The following is a 16,495-nucleotide window of genomic DNA, read 5'->3' on the forward strand; positions in this document are numbered from 1 at the left end:
CTGATTCCGGGAACCCAAGAGGAAAGCGAATTTTGGGAATAATGAGGGCAACAAATGTATAGATGTGCTTTACAAAATTGATCTATGTATTGTGATGAATTGTATGAGCCCCAATAAATTGATTAAAAAAAATCCTACTCCAAAGACTGTGTTTCTGCTTATTGTTATAAGGTGCCATCTAGTTCGTTCCCAATCATAGCAACCTCACAGACAACAAATCAAAATTGCCTGGTCCTGAGCCAACTTCACAACTGCTGTGCTTGAGCACGCTACTGGAGCAACTGTTAATACATTTCCTCCCCTTTTTTGGTTGACTCTCTACCAAACATGATGTACTTTTCCAGGGACGGGGCCTTCCTGACAACATACCCAAAGCATGCAAAATGAAGCCTGGCCATTTCACTTCTAAGTATTCTGACTTCCTCCAAGACAGAGCTGTTTGTTCTTCTGGTAGTCCATGGTAATTTCAATATTATTTGTGACAATATAATTCAAATGCATCTTTTCTTCTCCTGTCTCCCTTATTCCTTATCTAGCTTTCATATGCCTATGAGGCAAATGGCAAATACCATGGCTTGAATCAGATGCACCTTAGTCCTCAAAGTGTTATCTTTAGTCTTTCAAACTTCAAGGAGGTCTTGTGCAATAGATTTATACTCCATGTAATACTTAGATTGCTTTTTTGGGGAAAAAAACTAACGGTTTCATTGACATAAAAGTGACAAATCATACGATTAAAAAGATTTGTGCAATGACCACAATAAACTTTTAGAACATTCTCCTCTTTCTTGTATTCACTATTACTAGTTCTCCATCCCCCCCCCCCACAACAATTGCTGCTTCTATGAATGTTGATTGTGGGTCTAAGTAAAATTTTAATAATTAAAATTGTAATAATTTCTTACAAATTTTAATAATTTCTAATGGTGTTGCTTATTGGTCTAGTTGTATAGACTTTTATTTTGTTTACATTGAGCTGCAATTGATACTGAAGGCTGTAGGTTTTTATCTTCATTTTATCAAAATCATTTTAAGTCTTTTTTGCATTTAGCAAGATTATTCCTTCCCACCAAAACAAAACAAACCCCAAACTCACTGCTATTGGGTCAAGCTGACTCAGTGACCCTACAGGGCAGGGTAGAATTGCCCCCGTGAATGTGAGATTGTAATTGTTTACGAGAGTAGAAATCCCCATCTTTCTCCTGATGGTTTTGAACTGCTGACCTTACAGTTAGCAGGACTGGATGCCACAAGGTTACCTCTACTGATACTGAGACAATTATATTTCTGAAAGAACTTGTCTGAGATCATTCCCAGAAGTAAGTTTGATTTCTCTGTATTCTATCTGTTGAGGTTTACATGTACAGTTGCCATTTATGCTGTTGAAAAAGTTATTTAAGATGAAGAAGTTGTTGGTATTAAAAAATTCTATCATATAATCTCCAGCACAGTTGCCCCTCCCGTGTGGTTTCAGCCATATTTTCCAACTTTTTGTTTCCAACATTGCATCCCAATCATTAGTATTATCATACATCATGATTGTGTGTTTGACCAATTTCAAACTGAAGAAATTCACAGAGCCCATCAGTTTCTTCATCATTGGCTTCAGTGTGTAAATTTGAATAGCAGACACATTCATTGGTCTTCCTTTTAGGAGGGTGGAAATTACCTTATCATCAGACAACACTACTTTAAGGTGGATCCTGAAGTGTTCTTTTTGATAATAAATGCAACTCCATTTCTTTTTAATTTGCCAATCTTGGCATAGTAAACTATGTAATTGTTCAATTTGAAATGGCCAACATCAGTGCATTTCAGCTCATTAATGTTTACTTATTTATCCTTTTATAAACTTCAAGTTTTCCTCAATTTATACTTTACACATTCCATTTTCTAATAATTAATGGGGGCTTGTAGCTGTTGCTTCTCATTTTGAATCATGTCTCATTAGTATTCACATCATCAAGGGTGACTTTACTTTGAGGAGGCAGCTCATCCCCAGTCACCTTCTGAATGCCCTCCGACCTGAGGAATTCACCTATTCATTCTTCCAAGTGTGTTTTAGAATGGAAGTGCCACAGAAAACAGTCTATGTGGTCACCTTGCTGGTTTCAAATACAAATGGCATAGCTTACAGTATAGCATCACAGCAACACACAAGCCACTACAAAACAACACATGAATGGTATTCCTATTAGTCAATTCAATTTTGAAATCTCAATGTCATTTTAAACTCAATGGTCCCAAGTCAAAATCATTTTAATCTCTAAACAAATTATAGGTCCCACACTTTGAGAATAGCATTACTCATAAGTATCACTAACAAAAGCATCATTATATCCCCTTGAGATATAGTTAATTACTTAATATGGCCCTTCTAGTCATAATCCCTTGTGTAATGTATTATAAATTCTAGATTCTATGTTGCTATAATATCATGTGGGAGGGAGTTCTCTGCTATGCTAATGTGCAGAATTAAGGTGGGATTAAGTCTAAACTTTAGTGGAGGGTAAAAACCAAGTCACCCAGACTTTGTTTCCTTGTGGCTACTTAAAAAAATACCACACCTCCACCCAGACCATTCCTCTGTGTATAAGAGCCATCTTAGAAGCAGAAGTTGAGAGAGAAATACCAGGACCATCAGAAAAAATAGCAGAGGCCAACACCGGAGGCACGAAAGGTTGTGGCACGAGGACCACAGGACAGAGCAAAAGTGCTAGACTGAAACAAAGGCCAAGGCAAGGAAACCATGAGACGGAACAGGAGAGTAGCAGATTATAACAGAATGGTGGTTTGGCATCCTGGCCCAGGGAGCCACAAGCCAAGGGACTATGTGCCTGAAAGGTTGAGGACCTGAGATGTGGGTGCTGGCTGAGGAGAACTAAAGCTGTGGACAAGTGGGGCTGTATCTTTATTGTTTACAGATTCTGACTTGTGGTCACTTGTGAACTTCCCCCATAAATCCCTAAATTTTGTCTTTTGAGTTCTCGGTGGCCATTGCAACACACTGTTGATACAAGCAGGAAAGTAGAGTGTAAGGAAAGGAAAGGGTGGTGTCAGTATGGTAAAAAGAGATGGAGCATGGAGGCCTTATGGCAAGAGAGGTCAGATATGGCCTTTGGTGCTATTTACTCACCCCTGTATGCCAACAGTTTATTCATCAGATTTTTCTCCAAGTTATATCTTCACTTTCACTGAGATCATCCTACTCCACTCCTTAAATATGGCTTCTATATATCGAGGGTAGGAAAGGCACCTAAAATTGTACTCAATACTTCATGAACATTCTTTCATTTAATTCTCATCAACACACCACAAAAGTCCTAAGTAAAGAATTTAAACCTAAGAACTAATAAAATAGAACCAAATTTGTCATGTTTACTGTCAAGTCAACTCATGGTGCACCATTTATTACAAATTAAAAGTGATCCACGAGGGTTTCTTGGTTGTAATATTAATGAAAGCACATTGCCAGGTTGTAATTCTATGGTGCTGCTGGATGGATTTGAACTGCCAATCTTTATGTTATTTATCAAGGTCAACTATTTGTACCACCGAAGAACCCAGGTAGAGAACCCTTAAATCTCATTCACTTTCTACTATCAATTCAGCTTAACCAGGAACTTTTTTTGACCAACATTTTGAAGGGTTATAAAAGAGCATATCTAACCTTGCCCTGCAAATAAAGAAACCTGTCAATAACTCAAAGGCTACATATATGAGAAGAATCAGTGTAGTACAGTACCTGTTGAGGCAATCATCCACACAGCCCTTCCCAATATCGTCATCAGGCTTCTTACAGTTACATGTCGTTGCCTCGTAACCAGAAAGGGGTTTGACATCAACGTAGACATCTTGAAAAGACAGCAAAGAACAGATTGTGAATATACAGGATATGTTTTTCAAGTGCCAGGGTCTGAAAAACACTAATGGAATAAAAGTTAAAAAAAAACTGCTCACAAGTTACTCACTTGAACGGATTTTTTTATATAGTGGGACATCTGGCTTTTTGTATAGCTAGAAGAAAAACAGAAAAGCCTTGATATAACATTTCATTCAAATGCCAGACAATAGCATCAATCACCACAAATACAGAAAATTAACATTGTGCTATACTCATATGGAAATATTTGCAAAGCTTTTTGGATTCCTAAAATAAGGAAACATGCTGTGGTCACTTTTACCTTGGAATAAATGGTGACTTACTGGATCGAATTGAAAGAAATACATTCAACAAAACCAGCACTAAATAGTTTAGAGAAATGCATTTTCAGTTATGTTTCCTCAGAATGTTGTTGGATGGTCTTAAAGAATATAACAACAAAGATAAACATACTAAGATTCTATTTGCCTTCCTGAAAAGAAAGGAGATGTACAAAGGGATTTTTTTCCCTTTTTAAAATAATTTTATTAGGGGCTCGTACAACTCTTATCACAACCCATACATACATACATTGCGTCAAGCACATTTGTACATCTGTTGCCATCATCATTCTCAAAACATTTGTTTTCGACTTGAGCCCTTGGTATCAGCTCCTCATTTTTCCTTGGCCCCCCTCTCGCATGAACCCTTGAAAATTTATAAATTATTATTATTTTGTCATGTCTTACAGTGTCGACATCTCTCTTCACCCACTTTTCTGTGTCCGTCCCCCAGGGATGGTGTTACATGTAGATCCTTGTGATTGGTTCCCCTTTTCCACCCCACCTTCCCCTTCCCCTCCTGGGATCGCTACTCTTATTATTGGTCCCAAAGGGATATTTTTAGTATGGTGTAAGCCAAAGCAAAATACACTGTTGTCAGGCTGATTCAGACTCATAGTGACACTACCTCTAAGACAGAGTAGAATGCCACCATAGGGTTCTAAGGCTGCAGTCTTTACAGAAGCCAGTTGCCACATGCATCTTTTGCCAAACAGTTGGTAGAGGTGACCTATCCACTTTCAGTTGCCAGCAACTGATTTTGACTCGTGGTGATCCTATGTGCTGCACAGCAAGGGTTTCAAAGCTGTTACCTTTCAGAAGCAGACCTTCTACCAAGATACCCCTGGGTTAGAACCACCTATGTTTTGGTCAGTAATCAAGTGCTTAATCATTTGAGCCATCCAGGAACTCTAAGTGGTCTCGGTAAGCACTGAATACACAGGAGTAGACTATCAGGTGAGACACCTAATTTTACCACAAAAACTGCATAAAAGTGTGCTGAAAAACTCTGCTTATAAAAAATAAAATAAAATAAAAACTCAGCTGATACACGAGCAGATACGGTAAACGGAATCTGAAAGATGAGTAACTTCACTTTACAGGATGGGAACTTGAGAGTAAAACATTCCACATTGTTTTTATTGCTGTCAAAAAATATGTAATAATATGTGCCAGTCTCACATTTTAATGAAAGCAATTCATTTAGTGGATAAAATAAAGAAGACAGGCAGGCAAACAGAGCAATTGTACAGCAATTAAGAATGTATCAGAAGTCAGCAATGTGGTGCAAGCAGACTGCTGTGCTGTTTAGGAGCACTCACCAGCACATTCAGTGGGTCTCCTGCGCAGCTTAGAAGTCTCTGAGACGCGAATCTAGCTTAGCAATCCTCTCAGAATTCAAGAAAGGCCAACAGAGAAGAAAATGGAAGGAAATATCAACCTGTTTACACCTCAAAAAATTACTGGTAATCTTTGGTAAAAATTTGGCCAATCAATCAGCTTATCTGCATTACTAGTAGTAGTTATTTCCCAATGGTTGCTTTTCACTACCGATTTAAAGGTTGTCCTTAATACAAAAATCATGGGGGAAAACTTTTTAGGGAAGCAAGAAAGAAAATCATCTTCCTATTTTTAGTTGTCCATATATTTAAAGTTTTTTTTTAAAGTACAAGAGTGTTAAATATTTCTCTTGCTTCCTTTGCTAGAAGAATCTCTTTTGTATGTGAAATGTAAGTTTCATATTGATGGGAAGAAGCTCCAGAAAATAAAGTCTGAAATTTCGTAGCACTGCTAGAATGACATCTAAATGCTCCAGAGACATGTATCAAACAGGAATCTCATAGAACAGAATCTTTGCTACCAAAATAAAAGGCAAGTGGAACAACCTAGTTGTCTAGGGAACGAAGAATGTACTGCTATGTTGCAGTACAGGTAAAGACAAATAGGTCACAATAAATATGTATGCAATTCATTTTTCTTAGTCTCTAATCTCATAGGGTTATTTCTCAATACTTTATGAGGCTGTAACAAGGAGGCAGATAAAACAGCTATGTCTTCTCTCATCTTTGCCACATAAGAATAAAACCTGGTAAAATAAGCTTGTACCTGATTGTGTTTCCACTGCCAGAGGATGTCATAGGGAAGCTGGAAGTCAATTCTCTTTTGCCTTAGATACTTTCCTGAAAACAAAAAACAAACAAAAGCCCTCTTCAATTTCAGTATCAATTCTCATATTAGATCCACATGCATTCTTACATCCAAGAGCTACAAAAGGAGCCCTGGTGGCGTAGTGGTTACATGGCGGGCTACAGTCTGAAAGGTCTGGAAGTTTGTAACTAGCAGCCAAGCTGCTGGAGAAAGACAGAGTTTTCTATTCCCATTGAGCTACAGTCTTGGGAACATCTCTCCCTGTCCTACAGGGTCATTATGAGTGGGCATGGACTAGGTGGCAGTGAGTTTGGTTTCAGTTTTGAAGAGCTACAACATTCAGGATGCACTGACTAGAAACAAAAGTTCAAGTATATGTAAAGACGTATTCTAATGTTGTTGTTTGGTGTTACTGAGTTGGCTCTGGCTCAGAGCAGCCCCATGTTATAAGAGAATAAAAACACTGCCCAGTTCTGTGCCATCCTTAAACTATTCCGATGTTCAAGTACTTTATTAGCCTATGTCAATTCATCTCCTTGAAGAGCCTCTGTTTTGGTGCTCCTTGTCTGTACCAAGCATGGTGTCCTTGCACACAGCCCAGTTCCTCCCAATAAGACGTCCAACGTACGTGAGACAAAGTTTCTTCATTCTCACTCCTAAGGAGCTTTCTGGATGCGCTTCTCCCAAGACAAATTTGTTCGTCCTTCTAGCATTCTGTCCAGTGTCCTTCACCAACACTCTAATTAACACGCTTCAATTCGTTTCCTGTTTCCCTTATTTACTGTGCAGTTTATGATGCTACAGAAAATATCATGGCACGGGAATGGCACACCTAAATCCTCAAGCCGTCTTTGCTGCTTTTCAACACTTTAAAGTAGTGGTTCTCAACCTTCCTAATGCCTAGACCCTTTAATACAGTTCCTCATGTTGTGGTGACCCCAACCATAAAATTATTTTCGTTGCTACTTCATAACTGTAATTTTGCTACTGTTATGAATTGGGCGACCCCTGTGAAAGGGTCGTTCGACCCGCTGCTTTAAAGAGATCTTTTACAGCAAATGTGACCAGAACAACTTAGTCATTTGATTTGACTGCTGCTTCCCTAGGCATTGTTGTGGGCCTAAGTAAAATAAAATTCTTGAGAGTTTCAACCTTTTTCTCCATTTATCATGTTGCTTATTGGTCTAATAGGAGGATTTTTGTTTTCTTTATATTGAAGTGTAATTTATATACTGAAGGCTGTAGTCTCTGAACATCAGTTAAGTGCTTTAATTGCTCTTAGATTTCAGTGAGCAAGGCTGTCACTTGCATATTGCAGGTTGTTAATGAGTCTTTCTTTAATCTTCTACATATAGTTCAGCCTTTTTGATTATTTGCTCAGTGTGCAGACTGAATAAGTACAAAGGAAGACCTGTCCTGATTTAAGCTACACAGTAAGCCCTTGGTTCTGATGAAATGATGGCTTTCTGTTCTATATACAGGTTTTACATAAGCATAATTAAGTGTCCTGGAATTCCCAATTTGTCATGATTCATACAGTCAAATTCCTTTGCATTGTCAATAAAACACATGAAAACATCTTTCTGGTATCCTCTGCTTTCAGCCAAGATCCATCTGACATTAGCAGTATTCCACGTTCCACTTCCTCTTCAGAATCTAGCTTTTCGTTCTTTCTTTTCCTTCTAGTTTTAACTTCTGGCAGTTCCCTGCTCCAACCGTATTTGAATTATCTTCAGGAAAATCTTACATGCATATGATAAATATAATTTACTGTTTTCTAACTTTCACATTCCATAGTTATCTATCTTTGGAATAGGCTCAAATATGGATCTTTTCCAGTTGATTGGCCAGGTATTTGAACTCTAAAACTTTTGGCACAGATTCATTGGGTGAGTATCTCAATTAGTATTCTGTGAACTCCTAGAATCTTGTTTTTCTCCTAAATACATTCAGATTTACACTCTTGGAAACCCATGGGGCAGTTCTACCCTCTTCTATAGGGTCATTATGAATCAAAACTGATTGATGGCAATGAGCTTGGTTTTATATGACCTTTCAGGCCTATCAGACTCCTAGTATGTGTGGCTCTCCACCTTGAAGAATTTACAGTTTGTTTTCTTATTTGGATATTTGTCCACGTTTAGACCAGCAGTTTTCAAAGTCTGCTCTGCTGATTCCGAAGGGTCCAGAGGTCAAAATTATTTCTATAATATTAAGAGATGCCTTTTCCTTATGTTGATGTTTTCCCTAATGGTGCAACAGCAAGGTGGCTAAAATGGCTAGCAAAGCAGCAAGAATCCACAGCAATGACACACAGTAACCAATGCATTCTTTTTTTAAACCACATATTCACAATCAAAATGTCATTATCATTTAAAAATGTCTGAAGGAGTAAAAAAAATATGATCTACCAATCAAGATTTAAAAAAAATTATGTGATGCAATGAAACACTGATGTTGCACACTGAATTTTGATGGTCCTCTAAGAAAAACACGTCTGCAATTGAATGGTAATCTGTATTAGCAGCTTTCTTCATTGAACACCATTTTTACTTGAAAGAGTAGTTAACAAATCAGTTGTACAGACTCGAATACAAAACAATGAAGGAAGTGAGCTGGTCATATCAAAAACACTATAGATAAACTTGTTGCCAGTGGAAAAAATCTGAACTTTCATGTGAGCATTAGAATTTTGGAAATCTTGTATACACTACTGAACGTATCTCAGCTGCACCTATGAAACATACACTATTCCTCTAGCTATTTGATGCTTCCTCCCCCCGACTATCATGATCCCAATTCTACCTTAGAAATCTGGCTAGACCAGAACATGTACATGGGTACAGATAAGAGCTTGCCATATGCTCCTTCCCAGGTCCCTGACCATCCAGCCAAGTCATTGGCCATAGTCCATATATCAGTATACAGTTCCACATTTTGTCATTTCTTTTTAAAATCATTTTATTGGGGCTCATACAACTCTTATCACAATCCATACATACATACATACATCAATTGTGTAAAGCACACTTATATAATTGTTGCCCTCATCATTCTCACCAACTGGCCTGTGATCTTCCTGCATTGAGCATCATTGCATGTGTTTCATGAGTCTGAAGAGGACTTTATAGAAAGGTATTGGACATATGGACTAATATCGGACCTATGGACTTGATCTGGACCGGGCTGGGATGTTTTCTCAATATTCAACTTGTCTTGTACATAAAGCTCTTTCTTACACACACACCCACCCACACACACACCCACACACACACCCACACACACACACACAGAGCTTGCACCACAGGGAATCCAGGAGAGATAAGCCCCTCAGGAACAATGAGAGTAGTGATACCAGGAGGTTAAGGGTAAGGTGGGGGGAGCAAGGGTGATCCAATTACTGTGATCGACATATAACCAACCTCCTCCCAGGAGGAGAGAAAACAGAAAAGTGGGTGAAGGGAGTCAGCAGTCGGTGTAAAACATGAAAAGAATAATTTATAAAGGATTCACTAGGGAGCGGGATGGGAGAGGGGAAAAATGAGCTGATACCAAGAACTCAAGTATAAAGAAAATGTTTTGAAAACGAAGATGGCAACAAATGTACAAAAGTGCTTGACACAATGGATGGATGTATGGATTGTGGTAAGAGCTGCAAGAGATCCAATTAAATGATTAAAAAAAAGAAAAGACATTAAGTTAGCAGAAAGAGAAGTTTAATAAATTAAACAGCCCGAAGCTTTGCGCAGTGGCAATAACGTAGCCAGTGAGGTTTATCCAAGGTGTGATCATTGCTAATTGAAATAAATAAATAAATAAATAAACAAAACAGCCTGGTACCTTTAAAAAAAAAAAAAAAGAAGTAGTATCTCAGCTTTCCAAGATTAAACAATTTTTTTTTCTAACAAAATTGCCATTATATTGCAATTAAGAAATGTGAAACTCTTCTCATACTTAGGGAAAAAGCTTAATAATTATAGGTCACAATGGCTTAAATATGCAAATGATCAAGTATTTAAGGGAGGATTTAATGGCAGCTGACAATAACAACATAACTTTGAATATTTTTCAAATGACCAATGCATGAAGTTATAAAATCATACATGGATAAAAGACTCATTCAAATTGAAAAGAGATCAAGGAATTTTAATGTAACAAAACCTGCTTTTTGTTTTAGACTTTACATTACAATTACCTTTAAAACATTTTCTATTAAGAGATCATTTTATAACAACTTATAACAATCAATATATCAATCCTATCAAGCATATTTGTACATATGTTGCCCTCATCATTTTCTAAACACTTACTTTCTATTGAGCTGTTAATATCAGCACCTTTTTTTTCCATCCCTCCCCACCCTACAATTACCTTTTAAAGAACCAGCATTTCTGTACTTATGGTACAGTTGTGTTTCTATCATTAAGGCTATACTGTCCAACTACTGTTCCTTCTTCTTTCCAACATTTGCATTCCAATTGCCAATAATTATCAATGCTTCTTAATTGCAGGTTTGCTCAATATCCCTGTGAACAAGGGAACTCTAACCTATTGACTATAGCCCATGATTCTTAGGTAACTTTTCAGGTAATATAACCGCCTGAATGTAACTCTTAGTTATAATAACATCATATGGACACAGCTGTTATTTCTCATTTAATTCCTAACCCTACATGTGTGACTGTGATGTTGTTTAGGAATCATCATAGAAAGTCGAATTCACACTTGAGTAGATGGATCCTAATTCAGCATGAATAGTGTCCTTAAAAATGGAGAAGAGCTTCAGACAGAAAGAGCCCTCAGAACTAACAGAAGGAATCAATACATAGATTGATTTTGGACCTCCATTTGCTAGAACTGCAAAAGAAGGAACTTCTGTTGCTATAAGCCACTGCAGCCTAGAAAACAAATAAAGTGCTAAACTAATGCTGAAAATATAAATATGAAAGTTGTAATTTTTGAAAAACAAGAACTTAAACGTCTATCAGTGGAGAAAGAAATTTTGGTTTACCCCCACCCTCAATATTGATATACGATGTAGTTATTAACAGTACGAGATGTGTATGTTCTACAATTTGCAGCTATTATACATCATGTAGGTTAGGAAAGTGCATAGGAGAAATTTCTATGATGTTGATAAAAAATGCGCTACCCTTGAGAAGAATTTGGGTTACACAGGTGATACATATTTGAGGAAAAAAAGCAAAACAAACAAGAAAAAATGCACCTTCAAGATTTGTACATTTTACTAATGTGATAACCTGAAAAACTAGGCCCAAAATGAAATAGTTTATGCTGAGCTCTACAATAACAAATTAAAACATAAGTTTCCATTTTATGTAAAAGCCTAGCTTTCCCAGAAGCAGCTAGATAAGTTGATTATTAACTCGCTATGAAATGGAAATCAGTCATTCAGGACTGTTTGCCATTATCAAAGACTTCCTGCCTGTTCGTGCTTAGAAACTCTCATCCAAATTTTGGACTAAATTCTCAGTTAATGAACTGTAAAAAAACAAACACCTATGAGTTCACACAATATAAATTTTTTTATTTTTAGCAGATGTTAATGTTTCCGCAAAAGAAAAACCCACAAGTAAATATTGAGCTCTTGTTTATGGGTAAGTGTCCTACAATTTCTTTGTGGTTGTTCAGGGTCATGAAGCAGGTTCCAACTCATGGGAACCCTACGTACAATGGAAGAAACAACGGCTGGATCTTGCCTCATCCTCACAACCATTGCTACGTTTGAGCACACAGTTGCTACCACTGTGTGATTGATTCCATCTTGAAGGCCGCCTTCTACTTTATCAAGCCACGATGTCCTTCAGCAAGAGGGATTCCTCTTGAAAATATATCAAAGTAAGTGAGATGAAGTGTCACCATTCTGGTTTCTAAGGAGTATTCTGGCTGTACTTCTTCCAAGATAGATTTGTCCAGTTTTCTGGCAGTTCATGGTATTGTTAATACTCTTTGCCATCATCATCATTTAAGGCATCAATTCTTCAGTCTTCATTATTCATAAGCTTTCACATGCCTATGAGGCGACTGAACTACCATAGCTTTTGGGTCTTGCGCACCTTAGTCTTCAAAATAGCAACTCTGCCTTTTTATACTTTCAAGAGGGCTTTTACAGCAGATGTGTCCAACACAATACGTAGTTTGATTTTTGTGACTGCTGCTAAAACATTTGAAGGGAAATATAAATTGATGCCTACAAATTGGAGCATATTTTAAAAAAAAGTTTGAGATGGTCAGACACAATATATATGATAAATCAAGTAATGTCAATTTTAGAATCTATGTAGTAGGATATTGGTTGCACATTATTTTGGTTCCCTATAAGTTGAAAGACTTTATAATAAAGGGCCGGGGGAAAATGCATAGAAAGGAGTTTTAAAGGGCATACACCAAACTATTATATTTCTGGGAAGAAGCTTTACTTTTTAATTTACACTTTTCTCTACATTTTTACTTAAAACAAAAGAAAACACCAATGAGTAGGTACGCATTTTTTTCCATAACAGTAATAAAAATATGATTTCTGAAAAAGTCAAGACTGGTTCTCAAAATACAGGACACCCCACTGAAAATGGTTGTTAGCTCCCGTGCCAGTCATCCCTCATGCTTTCTCTATAAAAGAATGTGCAAAGAAGTGAAGGAGTAAACTGTAAACTCTAAGTTAAAAATAAAACCTTTTTCTTCTCCTCCTAGGAAAAAAGCACCCACATCCATTTCAATTAGCCTCAAAATTATGATTTTTCCCACAACCTTACATCTCGGGTTTTCTTAGCAAGAAGATTCCATTGTTGCTTTAATGGTCCTCCTGGCATATTTGTATTTATCCTCTCTGTTGTGTCTAATCCATATAATGATAAGTGGAAAAAAAGAATGATAGGTCAGCCTCTTCTTTCTTCAAACATTCATAAAAGTAGAGCCAATTCTAAGAAATGAGACCCACACCTAGACATCAATTTGATCAGTTCAGCTGGAGATGATGTCCAGGAAACCTATTCAGGACTCCTCATTTGGAAAGAAAATGTTTTCTTAAGTAATCCCCCTATTATAAAAAAGAAGAAAAATATTACTCTCTGGCCATCTGAGAGACGAAATCATCTTCTGTGAATTTTTTTATCGTTGTAGCAGTAAGTCTTGTGCTAGTCCTGTCACTGATCACTGAAGGAGAAAAAAAAAATCCTTCCGTTTCCTCCTTTAAGTATATGGGCAACCAAATCATTTTAATGACGGGACTGAAGTAGCTCTCAGCTTCTGCTGACCTTGAAATATAAGGAAGAGTGTTCATGTTGGTTTTCTTTACCAGCACTAATGAAAGTGAATGAGTGAAAACCCACATGAACACCCAGGCAGAAGAGACAATCAAAGAGAAGTCTTCAATCAAAGAGCTCAGAGGGTAATAATGGCTTTGTCTAGTTTCTCTTTCCAGAACACAACAATAACTTGGGTTCTTTCCAAGATGATAATGACTGCCTCCTCATTAAAGGCTTATAAATTATTTGACCTGACAACTGGATTATGATCTCAATGTACAAGTAGATAAGATTTACTAATTTCCCTGTTGTTATTCCATGCAAGCGGCAGTTTTCCCCCTTTGAGAGAAATGTGTGTGACATCAACTGGGCTATGAACAATGAGCAAAGGCATCAACATTTAACTCTGTACCAAGTTTACTAAGCATACCACTGAGAAGCCAAGTTTGTGAGTTTCTCAGCCTAAAGACAAGTGGGTGAGATTAAAAAATACAGGGAAATTGAGAATTCTCAACCCATTGGAAGAATGTAAGCTCTATCTATGAAGACATTCATCTTGCAGAAAGAAGAGCCTAAACTCTAAGTCCTGGGTTTGCTAATGGTTTCAGTTTACAGTGGGAACCGAACTCCATTTTGAGTCTTGGTATAAATTCAGCCTCCACTTTGAGCCTGCAATGTAAAAAGTTTAGCCCTCAAGCAGAGGGCTCTCCTAAGCAGCCCCGGTAAGGCAGTCTCATCCTCAGTAACTTCCCTGGGCATCCCCTTAATGGAAACTGGAAAACCAGGGCACAAGGTCATGAGTCAGAAATGCACCAAGGTGGTTGGAAGGTCCCAGCTGCATCCCAATCATGGTCCATTAGCTGCTTCCATAGTTAAGTTTGCTATGGTTGCTGGGTAGCGACTGCAGGAAGGAGAAAAGGGAACAACGGAATCATAGCACAGAGGGAGGGAAACGGCAGAAAAGACACATTTCCTTTATCAGAAGTTTTCAAAAGGGAAGGGCTTCCCAACAGGGAGGGGGCAGTTAGTCAAAGGGCATGGATGAAATACTTGCACAAAAACCCCCACAAATGACTAAATTGACCCTTGGCTTCTGGCCAAATGACGAAGGCATAGTAGGAACTTTGTATGCACACACAGCACCAGGAAGAGCTGGCAAATAGCAGTAGGTCTGCCATCAGCAGTATAAAAAACATTTCTATCTAGCAGCTACTCTCAGACTAGCTGAAGCGCTCATCCACATGATCCATGCTGGAAGTTAACACTTAAATATACTCATTCCGTTTGAACATTTTTTCCTATCTGAATATTTTATTGTAAGCAAGACAAAAACTGAGAGGGAGTGCCTTTAGTCTCCAGTCCCTCTGGTAACACAGTGATGAACCGAACAGCACTGTGGTGCCATTTATCTTATTCTGCAATTAATCATGTGGCTGTGAATCTTTTGGACACCATTATGGCCTCCTGCGGATGGCTTCCCTCATCCAGATGATTTTTCTTCATCTTTTTGTCCAGTTTAAGACTCAAATAAAGACGACTCTATAATTTAATTTGAAGTCCTTTTCCCCCTAGAAAAATCTAATTTGTTTACTTATGCTGAGTCACTGAAAAACAGATATTCTATGGTATAGGCTTCAACGCATCTCACTAATTGCTCCTTTTCAACCCATTTAAACAGTATCTTTTCCCCCCTCATTGTTTCCTGAATTTCACTGTGTACAATTTCTTAACTAATATTTGGCTTCATGTTTCCATATCAAGGTGTCATTCCTCCCATGCAAAACCCAGTTTTCCCTACATGGGAGTACTTCCGCCCTTAAATACCTGCACTTTTGATGGAGCCATTGTAAATAACCACTTTCAGCTCGGATTAGTAGACCTACTCTGTCCACTAAGGTGGTTAATGTAACTAAATTTACCAGTATTTTCCTACTGAGTTTATGCAATTTGTGTTCATCTCTATGAAAATGTAAAAACAAACATTGCCTATATTTTCTTCAAAAAGTTAAAAAAAAATTTTTTCCAGGAAAGTGTTGTTTACATAGTAAGTTATTTCAATGGACTGTTTCCATGTATCTTTGATTTTCATTTTTCTTCTTTCCTCCAGAGAGGGAGGGACCAATACTTACACCTTCAATGGCTACTCAAGAGCTCATAAGGCTCTGGTTGCCACTCATTAATAAGATATAGAGCACGATCTTTGTGGGTTATGTTATGCAATTGACATTGGTGTCCCCTAAGAATAGAGTCTTATCCCAAAGGTCCAATAACTCATCCCTTCAAGGTGTATGGTTATGTCTATAGAAGTTGTTTTAACTTTGTCCTTTGAATATACCACCTCACTCATAGATACATTTTCAGTCAAAGGGAAAAAATTCAGATATACAAATAACCTCCATCAAATCTATATAGTTGCGGCATGAATCCATTCTCCCTCCCATACCTGTTTAGCTGGTATGTCTATTCAAGCATCAACTTATTTACTGATCACCACTATTGCAGGAATGTATTTAACAGTATTTGCTTCTGTTGCCTTTAATTCCTGCAAACACTCTAATTTCTTGCTCTGATTCCATCCTTTTTGCTGATCTCCCTCTTACTGTATGTAGTTTTCCCTTCACCCAATTTAACAATTGTCTACCCTTTCGCCACTGACTTTCCCTTTCCTTGTTTACCTCTCAACCCCTGGTGAACAACAAAGAATTTCTCCTATAATGTGCAAATCATTTCTTGACTTTTTTAAAAATGATTTTATTAGGGGCTTGTACAACTCTTTTTTTTTTTTTCCCTTGCTCCTAAGGAACATTCTGGTTTTCTTTCTTTCTTTCTTTTTTTTTTTTTAACATTTTATTTATTTATTTATTTTTTAACATTTTATT

General features: G+C 37.5%; 1 protein-coding gene and 1 pseudogene across 3 annotated transcripts in view; one reads left to right on the top strand and one right to left on the bottom strand.

Annotated features, from left to right (window-relative positions):
- Positions 1 to 16,495, bottom strand: part of ASH1L (ASH1 like histone lysine methyltransferase) — a 214,268-nt gene that overhangs the window by 53,545 nt on the left and 144,228 nt on the right. For all 3 annotated transcript variants that reach the window (XM_004714678.3, XM_045298503.1, XM_045298502.1), the window contains 3 exons: positions 6,310 to 6,383; positions 3,972 to 4,017; positions 3,746 to 3,854 (listed from right to left, as the gene is read on the bottom strand). In XM_004714678.3, coding sequence (XP_004714735.1) covers positions 3,746 to 3,854; positions 3,972 to 4,017; positions 6,310 to 6,383 — 229 coding nt within the window. The remainder of the gene's footprint in view (positions 1 to 3,745; positions 3,855 to 3,971; positions 4,018 to 6,309; positions 6,384 to 16,495) is intronic.
- Positions 10,089 to 10,172, top strand: LOC115872570 (annotated as a pseudogene).

The sequence above is a fragment of the Echinops telfairi genome, unplaced genomic scaffold (assembly GCF_000313985.2).
Source record: "Echinops telfairi isolate 266 unplaced genomic scaffold, ASM31398v2 ScPeMD7_7425;HRSCAF=8463, whole genome shotgun sequence".
Lineage (NCBI taxonomy): Eukaryota > Metazoa > Chordata > Mammalia > Afrosoricida > Tenrecidae > Echinops > Echinops telfairi.